This window comes from Artemia sp. Qi Xiang Cuo, chromosome 10 (assembly GCF_049724085.1).
Source record: "Artemia sp. Qi Xiang Cuo chromosome 10, ASM4972408v1, whole genome shotgun sequence".
In the NCBI taxonomy this organism is placed as follows: domain Eukaryota; kingdom Metazoa; phylum Arthropoda; class Branchiopoda; order Anostraca; family Artemiidae; genus Artemia; species Artemia sp. Qi Xiang Cuo.
This window is the reverse complement of record NC_142803.1, coordinates 54,555,122-54,574,493: the sequence shown is the minus strand read 5'-3', so window position 1 is coordinate 54,574,493 and position 19,372 is coordinate 54,555,122. Positions and strand designations below refer to the sequence as shown.

Here is a 19,372-nt window from a genome sequence, read left to right as displayed (position 1 = left end):
TGAACTTAAGCTGGCTAGAACATTACAAAGGGTTTCCGATTAAACTGTTTTTTCATTTAAAATTAAGTTATTTTCAATACGTTAGAGAACTGAATGACATTCAAAGATACAGCAAAATTAGAATTATAGTGTCAGTTAATAATCAACATGTTATGATTACACTTTATAGTAATACTATAATTTGTTTATTTATTATTAAATTTGATCTTTGTATGACAACAGAAAATAAACGGAAGTACTTGAATCAATACAATCCAAAAAATACAAAAAAAAACGAAAAAAAAAAAACGGTGCTCTATTTTACGCATGCTTGCATAGCAAATTTTTAATTGTAACATTGCATCACTTTTTACGCATGAAAGTTCTAAGAAAATTAGCCACAAAAAAGACCAACGGTTATTTAAAACCAGATTTTCAAATAATTAAGTTTACATGCACTAAAAAAAAAGCGGTAAAAATTCTTTACTGCTTCGAGGATTTGACTAACAGGCTTTGAGTCAATACCCCTCTAAATATCGAAATCTTTACGATTCATCCCAAAATTTCCTGGAACTCGCTTATTTTTATAAGTTAAGATCCCCAAAATACCCTTCTTCCGAAATTAACTCCTAAGTAAGTGCCGGCAAGCTCAAAACCTCAATTTATCATGTTAAAACTAGTACCAAGTACCAAGATACCAAGGTACTAGTGCCTAGGTACCAAGCAAAGACAGAGGTTTTACTACATTCTGTAACGTTAAATACTTTCTTATGTACCAAATTAAAAAAATAAAGAAAAGTAGTTGAAAAAAAACAGCCAAAAATCAGCAAAATATACTAAACCATATCAAACATACTAAAACTACATCATCAAAAATTATCTTATTAAACATACTAAACATACCTTATCAAACATAGGAAAACATACTAAAACTGCGTAATCAAAAACTGCTATAATCAAAACCTAGATACCAAGCAAAGACATAAGTTTTACTACATTATGTAACGTCACAGACTTTTTTATGTTCATCCATGAACAAACATCGTTCCCCCCGAAACATTTTAAATTTCGTTTCCACTTTCCAGCAAAGTTACGAAAATCTCTGACATGCCTTTTTTCTTTTGGGTATGGCGATTCTTACAGTACCAAGAATGAGATTTTACAGTACCAAATCGGACTTTTTGAATTGGTTGCGTGAAAACTTACACAACTATATACAGACTATCTTAAAAAATAAATAAAATAGGGATTTCATTTTTTAACGAAGAAGACCTCAATATGGAGTTATGCAGTTTTTGGTAGACGCGAGCTTCAATAAAAAAGTGATTGAAAAAAACAAGTAAAAAATCAGCTAAAAACAAATGGCACAAAAGGGATTAAAAAGGTAGAGCTTTCCTTTGAAGATGCAGTTGTTTTAGGAATCAACACACTGTTAATGTTTGAATTTTTATGGACAGAAAGCGTTGCCACATTTAAGAAATTAGTTTTGCTTGCTTATTTTCTTGGTTTGAATGTGGCAACACTGACAAAATTGTTATGCTTTAACAGAAACTATACTTTTGAAACCATACCCAAAAAATATGGCGCCAAACAGCTTAAGAATGCGTAGCTTTCATTTGAAGGTGGACTTGTCTTTGGGAATCAACATATTACTAGTAATCAAATTTTTACAGACGAAAAGCGCTTTCAAATTTAAAAACTCCCAAAAAACCTTCATAAAAGACTTCCTTTGATAAAAAAGACTTCCATGTGCAGCTATGCAGATTTTGGTATTAGCACGTGCCGAATAAAAAAAAAAAAACTTAGATGAAAAATCAGCTGAAAAATTAGCAAAAAAATATGGCGCCAAACAGCTCAAGAATGCGTAGCTTTCATTTGAAGGTGTAGTTTTCTTCAACAGATTTAATGTTTGATCTTTCACGATGAAAAGTGTTCCCAAATTCAACTAATTAGTTTCGCTTATTTATATTTACAACTAAATGTGATAAAACCAACAAAAATATGGTAATCCACAAAAAAAACTTCATAATTTTGAAAGAGCCAAAAGAAAATAGCTGTTTTCAGGCATGTACTGACCCAAAATTAGTCCAAAGCACGGGGAGAAGGGAACATATTTTTTTTTATGTTCTTTAAGAGTTTCAAATGAACACTAGTTACGCCTCTCCCAGAGACCTGCCGAAATTGTATAAGAGATTCAAAAAATCATTTAATCAGGATTAGCAAAGGATATTTTGAAGAGCAAAAGGGGATATTTTGATCTGTATCCCCAGAATATTGCGTTGTGCTTACCTTATTAAAAAGAGCTAGAATTTGGGGTGAAGCAGAGCCTTCGACTTGTATGAGCAACCTTTCTATGTCTTCTCTTGCTATTAAATTCCCCTCATTATTGCAAGCAAACACAGTGAATGCGACTATAAAAAAAAGTGATTAAACAAAATGTACGATAATGTATGAAACAAACAAGATTTCTATGGCATCCTACTTGTACTAATGGGGAATATGTGGTATGTATCGGAATAATTTCGAATATTGGGGCCTAAGAGCACACATTTTACAGCCCCTAAAAGATCTTCTTCTCTTTCCTTGAAATATGGACTAGGCCGTGGTCAAGGGGGATTTTTGTCCTCCTACCACCCAAATATATGATGAATACACAACAAAGGGATTTTCGGTCATTCAATGGCTATAAAAGACATTAAATAACTTTTCTACAATTGACCCAAAAATCAAAATCATGCAAGCGACTAAGCCATGTGCGCACAAGGGCGCCTAAGTCCTGTTTCTATCCCATAAGATTTTAAAAACTTATTCCAGAAATTCGTACAATTTCTACAAGAAAAACATTATTAGGAGAGGAGGGAAAGGGGAGTATGTAAAAGAGTGGAAATAGAAAATGCTGTTCTAGAAATATATTAACTAGAATAGTTAATGGTGAATCTATTCAATCCATAGTCGCAGCGATAAACTGGAATGCACGTGGTCGGTTTTTTACATAAGCCAGCAGGAATCCTGCAAAAATACATTAATTTCAAAACTGAAAAGATATATCAGTTTTCTTTAAGGAAGCAATTTCCAGCGTACTATTCTCAGAATATTTTAATTGAAAAAATTAAAAAAGTCGACCCACATGAAGATTTTAATCTGACCCCAGAAAAGTGCAAGAATTATACAAGCATAAGAGTCCAGAAATTCAACATCATTTACCGTGTAAGGTTCTATGGCCAGGAGTGCAGGACGAGAGAGAGAAAGAGAGAGTGAGAGAGAGGGATAGAGGGAGAGAGAGGGAGAGAGAGAGAAATAAAATGAAACGCATAAACTAAAACGAAATGGCAAAATATCACCCACCACTCTTTACCTTCAGTGAGCCGAGCCAGTGAGGTGCAAAGCCTTGCCAGCGCCCACTCATAGGAGAAATAGCAGATTAGAACCCTCCTGAGTTGCAGCATGAATTTTTTTAGCAGCCCACAAAACACTTGAAAACATTCTAATGAGTTCACAAATAACAAACTTAATATACTGGCCTCGAATTAAACTCAAAATGATATGTTCTAGTACCTCCGAAAAAATCATAGCTCTCATTGGCAATGGGATAAACATTAAATCATCTTATATAATGTTTAAAGGGGATAAGAAAAAAAAATTACTTTGTCAAGATTATTTTTCTAGATAACCACCTTGATTATTGAGGAATTTATTATATCCTCTAGATAAAGATGTCGAGGCAAATGATTTTGAGCGACTTGTATCAGTTTCTTTGAGTTCCTTGTCACTTAAGAAGTACTGTCTCCCAAGATTCTTCTTTAATCAAACAGTTCGTGGTAACGAACTGTAAGTAAGGAGAGACTCGGCTCAATAGTAACCTAAACTCTAAAAACCGGAATTTTAATATCAGTAGATATATAAAGAGAATCAGCTTATTATGCTGATTCCAACACGGTAAAAAAACAGACTTTGACGTTGACAACATTATTTCACGTTTCATCAGCGTACTTTTTAATTGTTGGATTAGTGTGAAAATACACTTTTTGAGTGTATAGGTACTTCTACCCTATATTTTCATTCCTCGAATATGTTTTTAAACTCGTTCAGATCCCTGGGAGAAGCTGATGATACTCAACTCTTGCGCTTATTAAATCTTGAAAAAATTGTTCATACCTCGGGGTATGATCGATGCACAAATATTATGACAGGGGTTTCTGCTGGTTTTTGATGCATTGATATTAAAAGATACGGAAACAAAGACCTTTTACTTTTTGTTGTTGAACCATTTAGGAAAGTTAAGCTATTGTGATTTTTTTTTTTTTTACTTTTATACAATTATTATTAACTTATAGTATAGAATTGTAAAATTATACTTTAGCTTCTTTAGGCTATATTGGACATGGGTTAGGTTACGGAAATTGAAGTTTCGGGGATGCATCTACAGGCTAAAGAATGTACCGGGAAGGTGTTTTGAAGTATTTACCTCCCTCTCTCCTCCCTCTAGAGGGTCCTAACTTTTGATGACCTTTAAAAATCTGTGTGTTATAAAAGTGAAACCTTGTTAAATAAATCTTCTGCTTAAACGAAGTACAACAAAATTCTTTTCAGCTTCACAACTTTGCTCAATCTCAATTTATAAGGTTTTAAAGATATGCAAATATAATTCCTAAATAAAAAAAAAAACATTGATACGGCTTAAAATTCTACTCAAATAGAAGGGATTATTACCTGTCATGCAGGCAAATTTCAGAAGCCTCTAGAGGTAAAAACAGCGGAGGTAGGTACTTCAAAATATTGTCCCGGGACAAGCTCTAGCCTGCAGACCTATCCTTGAAAGTTTCTTTTTTCTAGCTTGGGCCCTTTCCAAAATAGCTAAAAGTAGCTAAAGTAGCATTTTACCAATACAAATGAACACTGCTTTCAGTTATTCTAGGCGTTAAACTCTCCCAAGAAAACACCCCGGGGGGTTGAATATACACAGGGGGGGTTTTTCCTGGGGGGGGGGGGTAAACGCTAGTGACCACTTTCTATACAGTGGCGTCCATTTGTGAAATCAAAAGGGAAAGGGGATTCTTATCAGAAAACACTTTTATAATACACTATTAATATACATAAAAATTCTATAAAAGATTTTCGTGTTTCTTTCCATTTTTATACATGTTGTCAAATAGTAATTAGATAATATATTTATACGACTTCAAATAGATTGTAGGATTGTACTAATATAAATTAAGCAAATTAAGTGACATTTGAGTTTCGCGTTAGCTTCAAGAGGAGGTACGGGATAAAAGTCATATACAAAGGAGCGTTGGCCTTCGGGTCCCGGCTCCTTCCAATGTTAAATTTTTTGATAATCGAATCCGATATTTTACGGGTGGCGCCTCATCTTCGTAGAGAAGTGTAACATAATGGAATTGTCTTATTTTTATGCTCTAAAAAAAATCATGTGATTCAGAATTCAATCCTTCGATTGAGCGTATAAGCCACTTTCCCTGGAAGCTCCAGTCAGAAAATTAGAAAATTCTGGAATTTCCACATTGCATCCCACACTAAACCACGATAATTTAAAAGTTTTCACATACTTAAGCATAATAGAAGTATTCAAGCAATTGAGTCAAAATTGATAAATACTTGTTCACTATAAGTTTTTCTGCACCTTCATATTTATGTCAAATTTTAAACATGTGAAAGGTGTTTTGGATTCTAAAGTACTAATGGGAGCTGTTCTGTCTTTCTGTTTTAGCCTACCTGCCAAGAAAATGGCTGAAATACATTACATTGTTGACTTCTTTTTTTTTTAGAATGAGCTAAAGCTTAGTTTAACAGGCTGGACCACAAGTCACCATACAGAAATAAACTAACTATGTTTCTTTCAGAAACACTTTATTCATAGAACATGCTCTGTATGGTTATGAATATTTTAGATGTGCATTACAATATTTTGTCATACTCTTGATGAACATAAATTGTCAAACCATGATCTGCTCCAAAAATATAAACATTTATTCTATTTGCTTTATTACTTTTTCATTCATGCTTAAGTTTCTACTCAACAGAACATGATAGGAATATCAAGTTACAAATTAAGGACGTGATTCGCTATGGAAAAGGGGGGGAGGGGTACGCACTTATATTTTGAAAAAGCTATATTTTACAGTTTTGTATATTTTAAAACTTCATCGCAAATATCATCTAGATGGAATCAAATTGCAAAACTTCATGGCAAATCCTAATTTGTTCATTTTGTTCATTGGAACTTCACAGCCTGCGAGAACATACAGTTCATGTTAAACTGCATGCCAATCTGTTGGCATCTCGTCGTGCCATACCCAACTGCTATCAGGCATTCAGTTGGCACAACAAACTTGCTACTCATCTAGATTCCCACTCAGAAACTGGAAAGGCTGCTATTACACTAGTGCCTATTGAGACTGCAATCAGATTTCCCTGCAGTATAAGTTGCTGTCAATCAGAGTTTGTGAGGAGAGACCTCCTGTTTAGCCACCTCTAATCCAATATAAGAGATTCAGATGAAGTACCATGTCCTTTTAGAGGTTGTAGTAAGAAGTTCCAAGGACAGAGCACCCTGCGGTCTCACATTTGCAGAGAACTAAAAAATAATAAGGCTTTAAACTACCTGAGCACTCCCCCTGACCATGATAAAGATTGTTTTGAAGAAAACAATGTTGCTTTAAACTACCTGAGCACTCCTCCTGACCATGATAAAGATTGTGTTGAAGAAAATGGATCTTCTGAGCCACTAGACTCAGAAATGCTAGATTTGAACCAAGATGAAATAATGGGAGCTGGTTTAGCAGCTACAAATAAAACATCAGGATCGAGACGAAAATCCTCAGGGGACACGGCTATCCGTGATATGGAGCCTAGAAGGCAAGCACTTGCAGATGGGCTTGCTTTGCTTCTCCTTCGATTAGAATCAGAGAAGCATGTAGCTGCCTCAACTGTTAGTTTTATTATTGAGAACTTTAGGCTTCTCTTCACTGAGTTTCATGAAATTGTAGCAGAAGAACTTAAAGAACGTGTTGCTAAATGCATCTCTTCTGTTTTTCAGCCAGATTTGTTTAAGAAAATATGTGATGAAATTGACTGTGATTATATGCAGGATCCTTTGCTGCTTGTTACAGACCCTACCACTGGATCACTGAGATCTCAGTACATGAGAGACCAGTATTTTACAAGTTGCGGTACTGTGGTACCTGAGCAAGTCTTTATCGGACTTGATAAGTAAGGAAACAGAAGATTTGTCCAAGTAGTTTCAGTTGCAGCCACCTTGGAGAATCTTTTCAAACATAGAGGACTTCTTGGATTTCTGATGGATTGGTATCATCCTTCAGCAAAAGGTGAATATAGAGACTTCTATGATAGTAACCGCTTTGCTTTTTATATGCTTCTGATCCAGACATGAAGAAAAATGTGATATTTCTTCAGCTCTACCAAGATGAGGTGCAAATAAAAAACCCACTTAAAAAGTGTACATCAGGAAGGTACAGCACTCTAGCTTTTTATATGAGAGTTCTCGACTTCCCACCTTGGCTTCGAGCAAGGCTAGATCTAGTGCAGTTAGTTATGCTAGTGCTGGCATCGAACTTCAAGATCATTGGTACTGAAAAAGTCTTCAAGAAGGTTGTGAATGAATTAGAGTTTCTTTGTACTGAAGACATTGTGATTGATGGGACAAGGTTCAAAATTATAGTTTTCTGTATATGTGGAGACAACTTGGGCTCGAATTTTATTGGGGGGTTCGTGAAATACTTCAACCGAAATGTGCAGAATCCCTGCAGAGTCTGCATGTTCTCTTAAAAACTGCAACTAAAGACTATTGGAAAATTCAGTTTCCTCTTAGAACTAAAGCATCCTATGAGGAATCTTTAAACAAGCTGCAAGACCCAAATGTTAGGAAGCAGTCTGTAAATGGCGTGAAGTTCAATTCTGATTTCAATGCCTTGCCCAACTTTCGTGTGACAGAATTTACATTACCGCCATGCACAGCCCATGACTTGTACGAAGCTGTTATGAAGTGGGATGCTGGAAAATGTTTGCAGCGCTTGATGTATTGATGGTGTTTTCAAAGAATCAGAGTTTAATGCTAGTGTTGCCAACTTTGACTTCAAGGATATAGATGCTAAGGACAAACCTCCTCCCTTCTCAAATGATTTCAAGTGCCTTGAAGTTAATGCAATTAAAAATTTTGTATTTCCTCGCCAGTTTCCTCTAATACTTAGCCATTTCTTTTCAAGAAAGGCCGAAAATGAATGTTGGTCCCTAATGTTGCTGATAAGGAGAAAATTGTATTGCTTGTGTCAAGTCGGAGGTTTTCAGACATGCTTATTGCAAAGTTAGGTTTTACAATAAGAATGTACCTTGAATTGAAAGCAAAAATATTTGAGGATGATGAAAATAGGTTCAAGGACCATACAATGCGTCACTTTCCTTTGTATGTGCGAACACTGGGCCCCCTAATTCACTATTCGACTCTTCAATTTGAATCAAGACACAGATATTTTAAAGCTGTTGCTAAAAGTGCATCCTCAACTAGAAATTTGACCAAGACAATGGCCAAGAGTTACCAGAAGTACCAGAATTACCTATCTCTTTCAAATAGAATGTGTCAGGAAATCAGCTATACAGTTTCTAAAAATTGAAAGCTGACAAACACTTGCTACTTGACACTGTTTCCACATAAGCTGGGGAAAGACACATGCTTAGTCCAGGACCTATTTTCAAGGGTGTTGTCTATAAGAAAAGACTTTATGTGAATAGCGATGTGACAGACTCAGCTGTAGAAGCTGCTGAAATAGTGGATGTGGTTAGATCGCTCGGACAGTTCTTTCTCATTCTGTCAAAGAAATCGCTAAGCTATGATCAAGAGCTGGCGTATCTTTACTGCGATTCTGAAGAGAGCTCCACTCTTGTTTGCTGGAACATTAGAGAAGTACCTGATTTTGATCTTGATCCTACATCATCTTATCTCATTCGTGGAAGGTGTTATCTGTCGTTTAGAGCCTTGTTTTGAAGATGTGTATGATTGTTAAAATTAGAGGCTAGCTGTACTGCCTCAAGACAATGTATTTTAGGCAGGGTGAGAGAGATGGTCATTGGATCATGTGTCAGTACATCATAGTCATAATTTCAAATTCAGGATAAGGTGTTTTGAATTTAGAAAGCCGACATATTCTCTTTTTTGCCTGTTAAACTCATCTTGGACATTTTATGGGAGGAGGTGGTTACATTTGCAAATCGAATACTTCTATAATAGGAATTTTTCTTTTTTCTGGTTATCTGTGTGAATTACTTTGAATTTCAGAACGCCTTAATCTTTTGGATGTTTCGGGAAGCAATGCTTTCTTGTTCAATTTGAAAGGTTACTGTGCCATCTACGTCTTGCTCTAACTGCTGTCTACTTCTAGGTGTAATAGATGTACATATCGGTAAGCAGAGCATCCATCCCAAAGACATCATCACTCTATTTTACAATTATCCCATCTTCGTTTGATTTTTGCATAGTTCAAGATCGTTTGTGGCCTTATCTGGGAGTGTTTATTCAAAATGGATTCTTTGTCAGTAAAGTCCATACAATTGGAATATCAGCAACAGAAGAGTATTATTTCAGCCATGTGTTATGAGGAGCTCTTTTCAAAGGGTAAATAAATTCTTAAGTGAAATAGCCTTAACTTGTAAATAGCCTTGATACATTTTTTTTTGTTTGATTTTATTTAGAATATTACTTGACTGGAAATCATTAGTAAGAATGCTTTATATTTTGTTTGTCAATGCTTCCGTTCCAAGTTTGATTTGCAGGAAGTTTTTATTATATTTTGGGATGATTTAATTGAAATTGCGACTTAAGCAAAAAAATCTATCAACTTACATTTAGCTACTAAGGGCAAGTGCGACGTGGCTAATCTTATGGTAAATTTTGGCGAAACATTAAGTTCTTTGTATTTCCTCAATATGTAGCAAAATGGAACGTTTTGAGGTATCATTGACTTGTTTTATGAGGGGTTAACTAAAAAACGAGTTTTATTTTTACTGAAAGTAAGGAGCAACATTAAAACTTAAACCGACGTTAAAACTTAAAGCTTAAATTCTGAATCTTCTAATAGCCACAAGATGGGCTTCCACTTCGAAGTTTGACTGTTTTCGCAAAGAAGCAAGCTTTTTTTTTACATAATATCGCTGAGTTATAGATTCCATCAAATTTTTTAAGTTTTAACTTTCCTTTCGATCATGCAATCCTTTGCTTGGAAAAAGATTATAATTCCCAAAAATTTGCACAAATCATTCCTAAGTCTCAGCTAAAATAAAAACCCTCACCCCACTCCTTCCTAAGACTTCAGAGAAACTGAGCTATCTTTTTGTGTCTATTATGTCTGTATTTCCTGGCCTCCTTAAACTCTGCTGGACTAATTTTGCAACCTGTTCTACCTCCATCTTGCTAAAACTAACCTAGCCTACAATAATTTTAAATCGCTTTTACTTGATATAACCAAGGAGTCATCCCTCTCTTATATCCTAGGTCTTCCTCCGAAAATAACATCCTGTCTTCGCTACTGCCGTTGCTGAAGATATTGTTAATCACAGTTTGACCTAACCTGAATGCTATACACACTGAAATTATTTTCCCACTGAATAATTACTTATTGTTACGAAGAACCCTTCCTGATTGTAGTAACCATATGAACAATCTTTGCAGTTAAGTTGCCAAGATGGAACCAGTGAAGAAAGCTCTCCTACCAGCAAGAGTCAGGGAATTTTTAAACAAACTTAAAAATAATTTTTCTTGTTTTTATTGTAATTTCTTAGTCAAATATTTTTGATATTGATTATATTGAGTTATATATTTATATTGAATCATAAAGAAATAATTGGATTCGTTTGTCTTTTTCCGTAGTGTTTGGTCTGATGGTCGTGTTTTTAAGTTGATACCAATTAGTCAAAAGTGATAGGTCAAGATTGTTTATGCTTTTTTCTCGTCATGTAGTTAGTTTCCGTATGCAGTTTTTAGTATACTAGGCAGGAGCAACTGCGCTGGACATAGTAGAGGTTTCGCTTGGCAAGTTTCCCTTTGAATTTAAGCTTTGTACGGTACGATGGATCAAGGTCTTTTCGCACTTTTTTCTACTGCCATTTGACTTGATATTTTCCCCTGAAATCTGGATCTGTGTTTAAATACCAGCCTTTCAAAAAGGTCGTGGTGACGAACTGTAAGTAAGGAGCGACCCGGCAGAATAGTCAATGAAACTCAAAAAAATGAAATTTTGATACCAATAGATACATCAAAATAATTGTTTTTTTTGCTGATTTCAAATATATAAGTTACGAGCCTGAAAAAGTTTGCCTTATTTTCGAAAAAAGGGGGAAACACCCCCTAAAAGTGATAAAATCTTAATAAAATTATACCATCAGATCAAGTGTATCAGAAAACTCTTCTTTAGTAGTTTTAAGCTTCTATCGGCAAAAATGTGGAATTTTTTTTGTTTCGCCAAAAAAAAACCCGGAGCCAGGTTTTTTTGTTTTGTTTTTTTTTGTTTTTTTTTTCTTTCCATGGGTGATTGTATCAATTCAGTGGTCCTAGAGTATAACGAGATGGCTCAATCAAAAAAAAATTTAAAATTATAGTTCCTTTTTATATTACGAAGAAAGTAAGGGCCAAGTGGAATCCCCCCTGCTTTTTTTTCTCAGTCAACCAATCAAAATTTTGAAATAACCATTTGGTTCAGCATAATCGAAAATTTAATAACCAAGTCTTTAAAGATGATTTAATCCCCCAAATCCCCTGAGGGGAGGGCTACAAGTTATGAACTTAGCCCATTGTTTACATATAGTATTTATTATTTGGAAGTATCCCGACGTTTTCAGGGGGATTTTTTTATCAGGGGGGTCGGGGAAGGGGATTACGTGGGACGATATTTTCATGGGGGAAGGGATATTTCTATGAAGGGAGAACCGGATTTCCAAGCATTACTTAAAAAACGACCAGATATTAAGCTAAAAAAATAAGTTTTTTCAGCTAAAAGTAATAAGCAACATTAAAACTTAAAATAATCAGAAATTACTACGTATATGAGGAGGTTTTCCCCCTAGTCAATACCTCACTCTTTACGCTAAACTGTGATTTAGATCTTCAAAAAAAGTGATCTATTTTAATTCAACGGCCTTTGTGCTTCAAGTGTCATTCTTAAAGATTTGGAATTCGAAATCAAGCGTAAAGAGCTAGGTATTGACTAAGGGGCGAACCCCATCATATAGATAATAATGTTGGTTCATTTCAAGTTTTAATGTTGCTCCTTACTTTCAGTTGAAAAAGCTGTTTTTTTTTGTTCAATACATTAGGATTCGATTGCGGTACGCCTGTCAAACTACTGTTTTCCAGTCGTTTGACAACCTGTTTGCTATTGGAAACGATTTAATTGTAATACAACTGTTAGATTATAGACTATTTTTAACAATTGTTGAACAATAATGCTGGTTTGAATAATAGTTGTACTATATTAATTTTGCAATTAATCAAATTCTAAAAGCTGCAATTCAAAATTTCAAATCGGGACCCTCCCTGCTCCAAAAAAAATCATTTTGTCCTGACCCCAAAAAATCACGTGGAGGGGAAAAAATCCCCTCCCATATAAACTTTTATGGGTTGCCCCACCCCTAACGGCTAATCATTATCCATTTACGCTAAAGGAGCGTAATTGTACGCCAAAAAATCAAGACGCAGAGGTTTCTTTAATAGGTGGAAATGAAACTGGAAGGCCACGCCTCTCACGTCAAACTAACGAAAAATTACGCTAAATGACTGTAGTTTCGAAACAGAAAAGGGTTATTTTATGTTGAAAAATTGTAATTTCAGGATCGCAGGGATTGGCTGTGACGAATACAGTGGGTCCACCCATAACGTTAAATCAGTCACAATGTACGCTAGAATACCTTATTTTTAACCCTCTGACTGAAACACGCTGAACTAGCGTCCGTTAGTAAAAGTACGCTTTTTTAGCATAAGGCCCACTTGTTGCACCATAATTTAGCGTAAAAGTACGAACGAATTTTTTACCGTGAATATAAGATTCATCAAGTTTAGTTTTACCCATCAAAAGTTACGAGCCTGAGAAAAATTGCCTGATTTTTTAAATAAGGAGGAAACACCCCCTAAAATTCAAGAAATCTCAATGAAAATCACGCCGTCATATTCAGCGTACCAGAGATTTTTGCCAGAAGACAGGTTTCAGGGGTGGTCGTTTTTTTCAGGGGTGATCACATTGAAATAATGGTCCTAGAATATCGGGAGAGGGTGTATTCAAACAGAAATTAAAAGTTTCAGTGCCCTTTTTAAGTGAACAAAAAGATTGGAGGGCAACTGGCCCCACTCCCAAGCCCATTATTTCCCCAAAGTTATCTGGTCATAATTTTGAGATAGCCGTTTTGTTCAGTATAGTTGAAAGATCAAATAAATATGTCTTTAGGTGTAAAATGACCCCCACAGTCCTTGGGAAGAGGCATGTAAGTTATGAAATTTGCCCATTGTTTACGTATTGTATTTGTTATTGGGAAGTATACATAGATTTTTCGGGGGGGGTGTGCTTAGGGTGGATTTCTATTGGGAGAATCTTCCTTGGGGAGGAAAATTTCCCGGGATGAATTTTCAAGGGAAAATGTTACACTGGGGGTTTGGACAGAATTGTTATACGAAATTCTTTTTAGTTGTCTTAATAACTCTTACCAAATTGATTGTCTTAATCTCTTTTACCGCCTCTTGTCATATTTAGACTAGTAGATAGGATTATCTACTTTATATTTTTTAATTCACTGATGATTATTTGGTTTAATTTTTTACCAATTGTTGCTAGATGCAACGATGCTCATATTACTTATGTTTCTTCAGTATTTGGGAGTTTAAAAAGTAAAATATGTTACATACCTGCAATGCAGTGTATAATTGAGTTTTTGTTTCTCGTCTTTGTAATTTGTTTGTGTTTTCTTTGTGTTTTTTTTTTAGTGTTTTTCCTTTTTTAGTGATGCTCCGTCTTTTGTACCTTTTCTTTGACGGGTAATAAATAAATAATAATAATATACATTGCGTCAGTCTACCATACATAATCAACTAATTATAATATCATATCCCTTGTCAAAAGAAGATACATAAGATTATTATCATTTGTCAAAAAAAAACATCTATATATATATATATATATATATATATATATATATATATATATATATATATATATATATATATATATATATATATATATATATATATATATATATATATACATATATATATATATATATATATATATATATATATATATATATATATATATATATATATATATATATATATATATATATATGTATTTGCCCAGGGGCGAATCTCCAGCATTTTTATTGGGGGGCAAGAGCGGTCCATGTCTGAATTACACACATAAAATACATATATATCGCATATAAATCCTGTCATCGCTGATGCTGACATCAGAGCAAAATATGTAAATAAAATGAGTTAAACTTCTCAAACTTTCAAAGCTTCCCCATGAACTGTAAACATTGAGGAATATTAAAAAAAAGCATTTTACTTTAGCAAGCATTAGAATTTCATGGTGTCCATCCTAAAGAGGTTAGATATTCAATAATTGCTTAACGTAAAATAAAAATAATCAAGAACATTTATATTGGTTTATGCTGAATTAAAACCTACAAATATTTGAATAGCTTGTAAAATATATTCAAATTTCTAGAATTAACGTTTGATATTTACACAGCTCTAAATTTAAATTCTTCTTACAGTGAAGATTTTTGGAATTGAAATGAGTTTAAGCAAATTGGACACATTAGGACTTACGACTTTTTAATTGAGCATATGAAATTAAAAAGGTTCCAAAGATGCCTTTAATCAAAGTACAAAGTTGGGATAATATTTACAATTAAAACAGGAAATAAAACAGAATAACTAAAATTGTTTTGCACCTTGCTGTCACCATAGCCCTATTTGCTATGTCACCATATACTGGCTTTTGTTATATGGCTTTGCCTACGGAATTTATAAAAAGAAGATCGGCAAATTATTTGCTCGCCAGATGCCAGAAAAGACTTGTGTCCAGACACACAGAATTGTGACTACAAAACTATATTTACGGAAATGTGGCATTTTGAGTTCTTACATTTAGATTCAATGGTTAATGTATAAAAATAAAAGTAAAATGTGAAGACTACAAACAAGGCGCTATGTGGGCACAGTTATAAAAGGATTAATAACTGTGTAACATGAGCTACAGTAGAGTTTCTGGGTGTAAACGCCGTTTTACAGTATTGTAATATTTCTAACATGCAGCGAAAGAATTGTACTTAGATGTGACAAATGGTACTTGTATGATAGACCCCCTACCACTCAAGTTGTTCATTCATTAACGCATTATAGAGGAAACAACCCCTAAAATTTGAGGTATCAGAATGAAAATCATGCCATCACATTCAACGTACCAGAGATCTTTACTGTATAAGTTTCAAGCTAAAACAAATACAAAAAGTAAAATTTTGCTATTTTTTGCCAAGAGACAGATCACGGATGCGTGTTTATTTGTTTTTCCCCAAGGGTTGATCGTATTGAAATAACGGTCCTAGAATATCGGGAGAGGGTGTATTCATACGAAAATTAAAAGTTCTAGTGCCCTTTTTAAGTGACAAAAAAGATTGGAAAGCAACTGGCCTTCCTCCCACGCCCATTTTCCCCCAAAGTTATCTGATAAAAATTTTGAAATAGCCCTTTTGTTCAGTATAGTTGAAAGATCAAATAACTATGTCTTTGGTATAAAATGCCCCCCACCCCATTCCGTGGGGGGAGACCTGTAATTTATGAAATTTGACCATTGTTTACGCATTGTATTTGTTATAGGGAAGTATACAGACACTTTTAAAAAAGGAGGGGTGTGCTTGGGGAGGTTTTCTATAGGGAAATTTTCGAGGGGTGAATTTTCCAGGGGAAAGGTTACACTGGGGGGATTTGACAGAATTACTGTAAGGATTTCAACATTTTAGTTGTCTTACACTCTCTTTGCCAATTTTTTCATGTGGAGATGTTCCGGGGGAATTATCCGGGGGCTATTTTCCGCGTGTTTTGATTTCCGGGAAATAATTTCCACGGAAGGGGGCATTTCTGGAGTGATTGAAAACCGATTGGAGATTAAAGTTTTATTCAATTGAAAGAAAGCTAAGGAAAATTTTTCAAGCTGAATTGTCCATAAGCAACTTTACGGGGAGGGGGGATTTTCAGCCAGGATGCAACTGTCAGAAGGGAATTTGAGGGGGGTGCACATTACGTTGGATGAAATTTCCACGGAGGATTCTTCCGTGAGGAGGGGGGGGGGGTATATTTCATGGAAGGTGATCCAGAATTACCGTAATTTTTCGAAAAAAAGATCAGAAATTAAATTTAAAAAAAAAACAAGTTTTTTAAACTGAAAGTAAGGAGCAACATTAAAACTCAAAACGGACAGAAATTATTTCATATATGAAGGGTTACCCCCTCCTAAATACCTTGCTCTTTACGCTAAACTTTGACTGTTAGTCACAATTTTTTAAGAACGGCTACCAAAACATGGGGCCGTTTAATTAGAACAGGAAGTTGTTTTTTTTTAAGTACTAACACCTTTAGCGTAATGAGCAAGATATTGAGGAGGGGGCAACCCTTTATATACGGATTAAATCTGGCAAAATTAATATGCAAATTTCTTTTTAATTTTTCATGTATGGTATTAATTAAATTGTGTAAATTGGTGTAAATTAAATAAAAAAACAAGTTTTTTGAACTGAAAGTAAGGAGCGACATCAAGACTTAAAACGAAACGAAATTCTTCCGTACATGAAAGAGGCTGTCCCCTCCTCAACGCCTCGATGTTTGCGCTAAAGTTTGATTCTTTGTCACAACTGTACTTTTTTAAGCAATAAAAAAATTTAGCGTAAAGAGCGAGACGTTAAGGAGGGGACATCCCTTTTCATATACGGAATAATTTCTGTTCGTTTTAAGTTTTGATGTCGCTCCTTACTTCAGTTTAAAAAAAACTTTTTTCTTTTATGTAATTCAGGGGTAAGAGATAGTCCCATAGAAAACTGGTCAAATGAAAAACTAGTATGACGTCATACAACACGCACCTGATGCCTGTCGTCCGACACAGTTCTAAGGCTATACAGACAAGCAGGGCTGGATTTAAGGCTTTGACGCTTAGGCCCAAGCGTTTTTGCCGCTCCCATTTTTTGCAAGATTTTCGCGGAAATCCCCGTAAATTCGGGGATAGCGGAAACAATGAACAGGATACAACTGGTGAGCCAAAAGTAATAAAAGAGAGAGGTAATAGCAAACTCTCAGCTGCCATTCTTGGGAGACATCTGAAAGTTTACGAGTGGCCATGGAATTTCTTTGCTGTCTTCAAATCACTTCTGGGTGAATAGGCAGCACAGCGTTGGAGTATACCGGGCACTTTGACGATAAATCACAGCAGTCCAGTTTTTTGTTAAGAAAAAAAATCACTCAGTGATAATTTATTGCGCCCCCTGGCATTGTGCACCCCTAGGCTCAGGCCTATTGGTAAATACAGGCCTGCTACAAGGTTCCAGAATCTATGACATACAGTCCAGAAACCCTAAGAATGAAGCTAGGTTTTGCCAGGAATCGGTTTTTCTTTGGTACCCGATTTTCACGTCATCTTGTGGAAAAAAAATCTTCATAGGGCAAATAATCAGTTCTCCTATTACACATTAGAGTTTTTAAACATTGATTTCCCACCCAGAAATTTTCTTTTTTGAAATAAATTCAAAAAAAAATTTTTTTAGAAGCATTCTTATATACTGTCGGCAGTATTAAAGATATGAATTCAAAGTACCATTTTTCGGGCAATTCTTCCACAATATTCAGAGATTTTCGTTTCCAATTAGACATACTAGCAGAAATTCTAGTAGCAACGTCGTCTATTCGTTTTTGCTTGAAGAAAGAACTTAGTTTCAAAAGCGTTGACATCAATCTCCCTTTTTTAAAGCTATAAAAAATTTTCAATGTCAATTTGACGCGAATTCAGTTTTAGTCTGGAGCTAAGTTCTAGACTCGTGCAAAAATAATTTAATAAAATTAGAATACATAAAATATTCATGAGAAGTTAATAATTTGGATCGTATAAATTCATGGTATACGGATGATGCTAACAAAGGAACAGTCATAGGCATCAAGGTTCAAATCAAAAATATTTTGGCAAGATAATCTTTAGTAGCTCTTCATATGGTCTATAAGGGGATCATAAACATAAAGTCAATGATTGACTGGAAAACTGGCTACTAGCCTTTTTAATTTTTAAGATACTAAATGTCTTGATAATAAATAAAATATATAAATTAAGATATTACTATATTTAATAAGATTTTACTATATTTAATAAGATATTAATTAAATAAGATATTAAATATTCAAGAAATAGATGTTGATTCATGAAACTGTGAAAAATTGGTGTATATACAGTAAGAGCCCCCCCCCCATTACGTACTAGGTTGCCCCATTCTAATCAGACGGTTACCCATTAGGGGAAATCACTAGTTATTTCCGTATGTTTCATGAATTCGTTTTTTGTTTTTTTTTACAATAACTGCTATATTATAGACAAATATTATTTTATGCGCATCAATTTTGTTGGTTTTCTATTTTTATCCGTAATCTTTCAGTGGGTTATTCTATTTACCGAAATGGAAAAGTTTTATTCTACACTTTCTTTCTGCTTTCTACACTTTTCTTTTTTTCTAAACACTTTCTGCTTGGAAATTGAAATGTGACAATTTGGCCAAGGGATTTATGGTCATACCTTTCAAGTCGTTCATAGAAAGTTTTTTTTTGCGAATCGGGTTCCACTTGATCCAAGGAATTTCAAATAACATTATGAAAAAAATGGAGTTATTATGAAAAAAAACATTATGAGATACTGAAATATGGAACTGTGATTTAATCCATAAATAAAGGGTTGCCCCCTCCTCAATATCTTGTTCTTTACGCTAAAGGTGTTAGCACTTTTAAAAAAGCTTCCTATTCTAAACGAACGGTCCATGTGTTTCAGTAGCCATTCTTAAAAAATTGGGACAAACAGTCAAACTTTATCGTAAAAAGCAATGTATTTAGGAGGGGCAACCCTTCATGTATGGAATAATTTCTGTCCGTTTTGAGTTTTTATGTTGCTCATTACTTTCAGTTAAAAGGGCGTTTAGTCCTTTTTTGGCCGCATTTGTGGGGAAAACCACTCTCCCAAACTAGTTTTTTTTACATTGTGTCCCGCTTGATCAAGGCATTTACGGCTGTAAATTTCAAACTGATCACAGAAATTAATTCTTTAGGGCTGTTTCTGCGTCCCTAACACCCTTCTCTCTC

General features: G+C 34.6%; 1 protein-coding gene across 2 annotated transcripts in view; it reads right to left on the bottom strand.

Annotated features, from left to right (window-relative positions):
* The window catches only part of Usp32 (Ubiquitin specific protease 32), a 216,072-nt gene that overhangs the window by 172,962 nt on the left and 23,738 nt on the right, over nucleotides 1-19,372 (bottom strand). For both annotated transcript variants that reach the window (XM_089095543.1, XM_089095544.1), the window contains exon 4: nucleotides 2,269-2,390. In XM_089095543.1, the coding sequence (XP_088951669.1) occupies nucleotides 2,269-2,390 (122 nt within the window). The remainder of the gene's footprint in view (nucleotides 1-2,268; nucleotides 2,391-19,372) is intronic.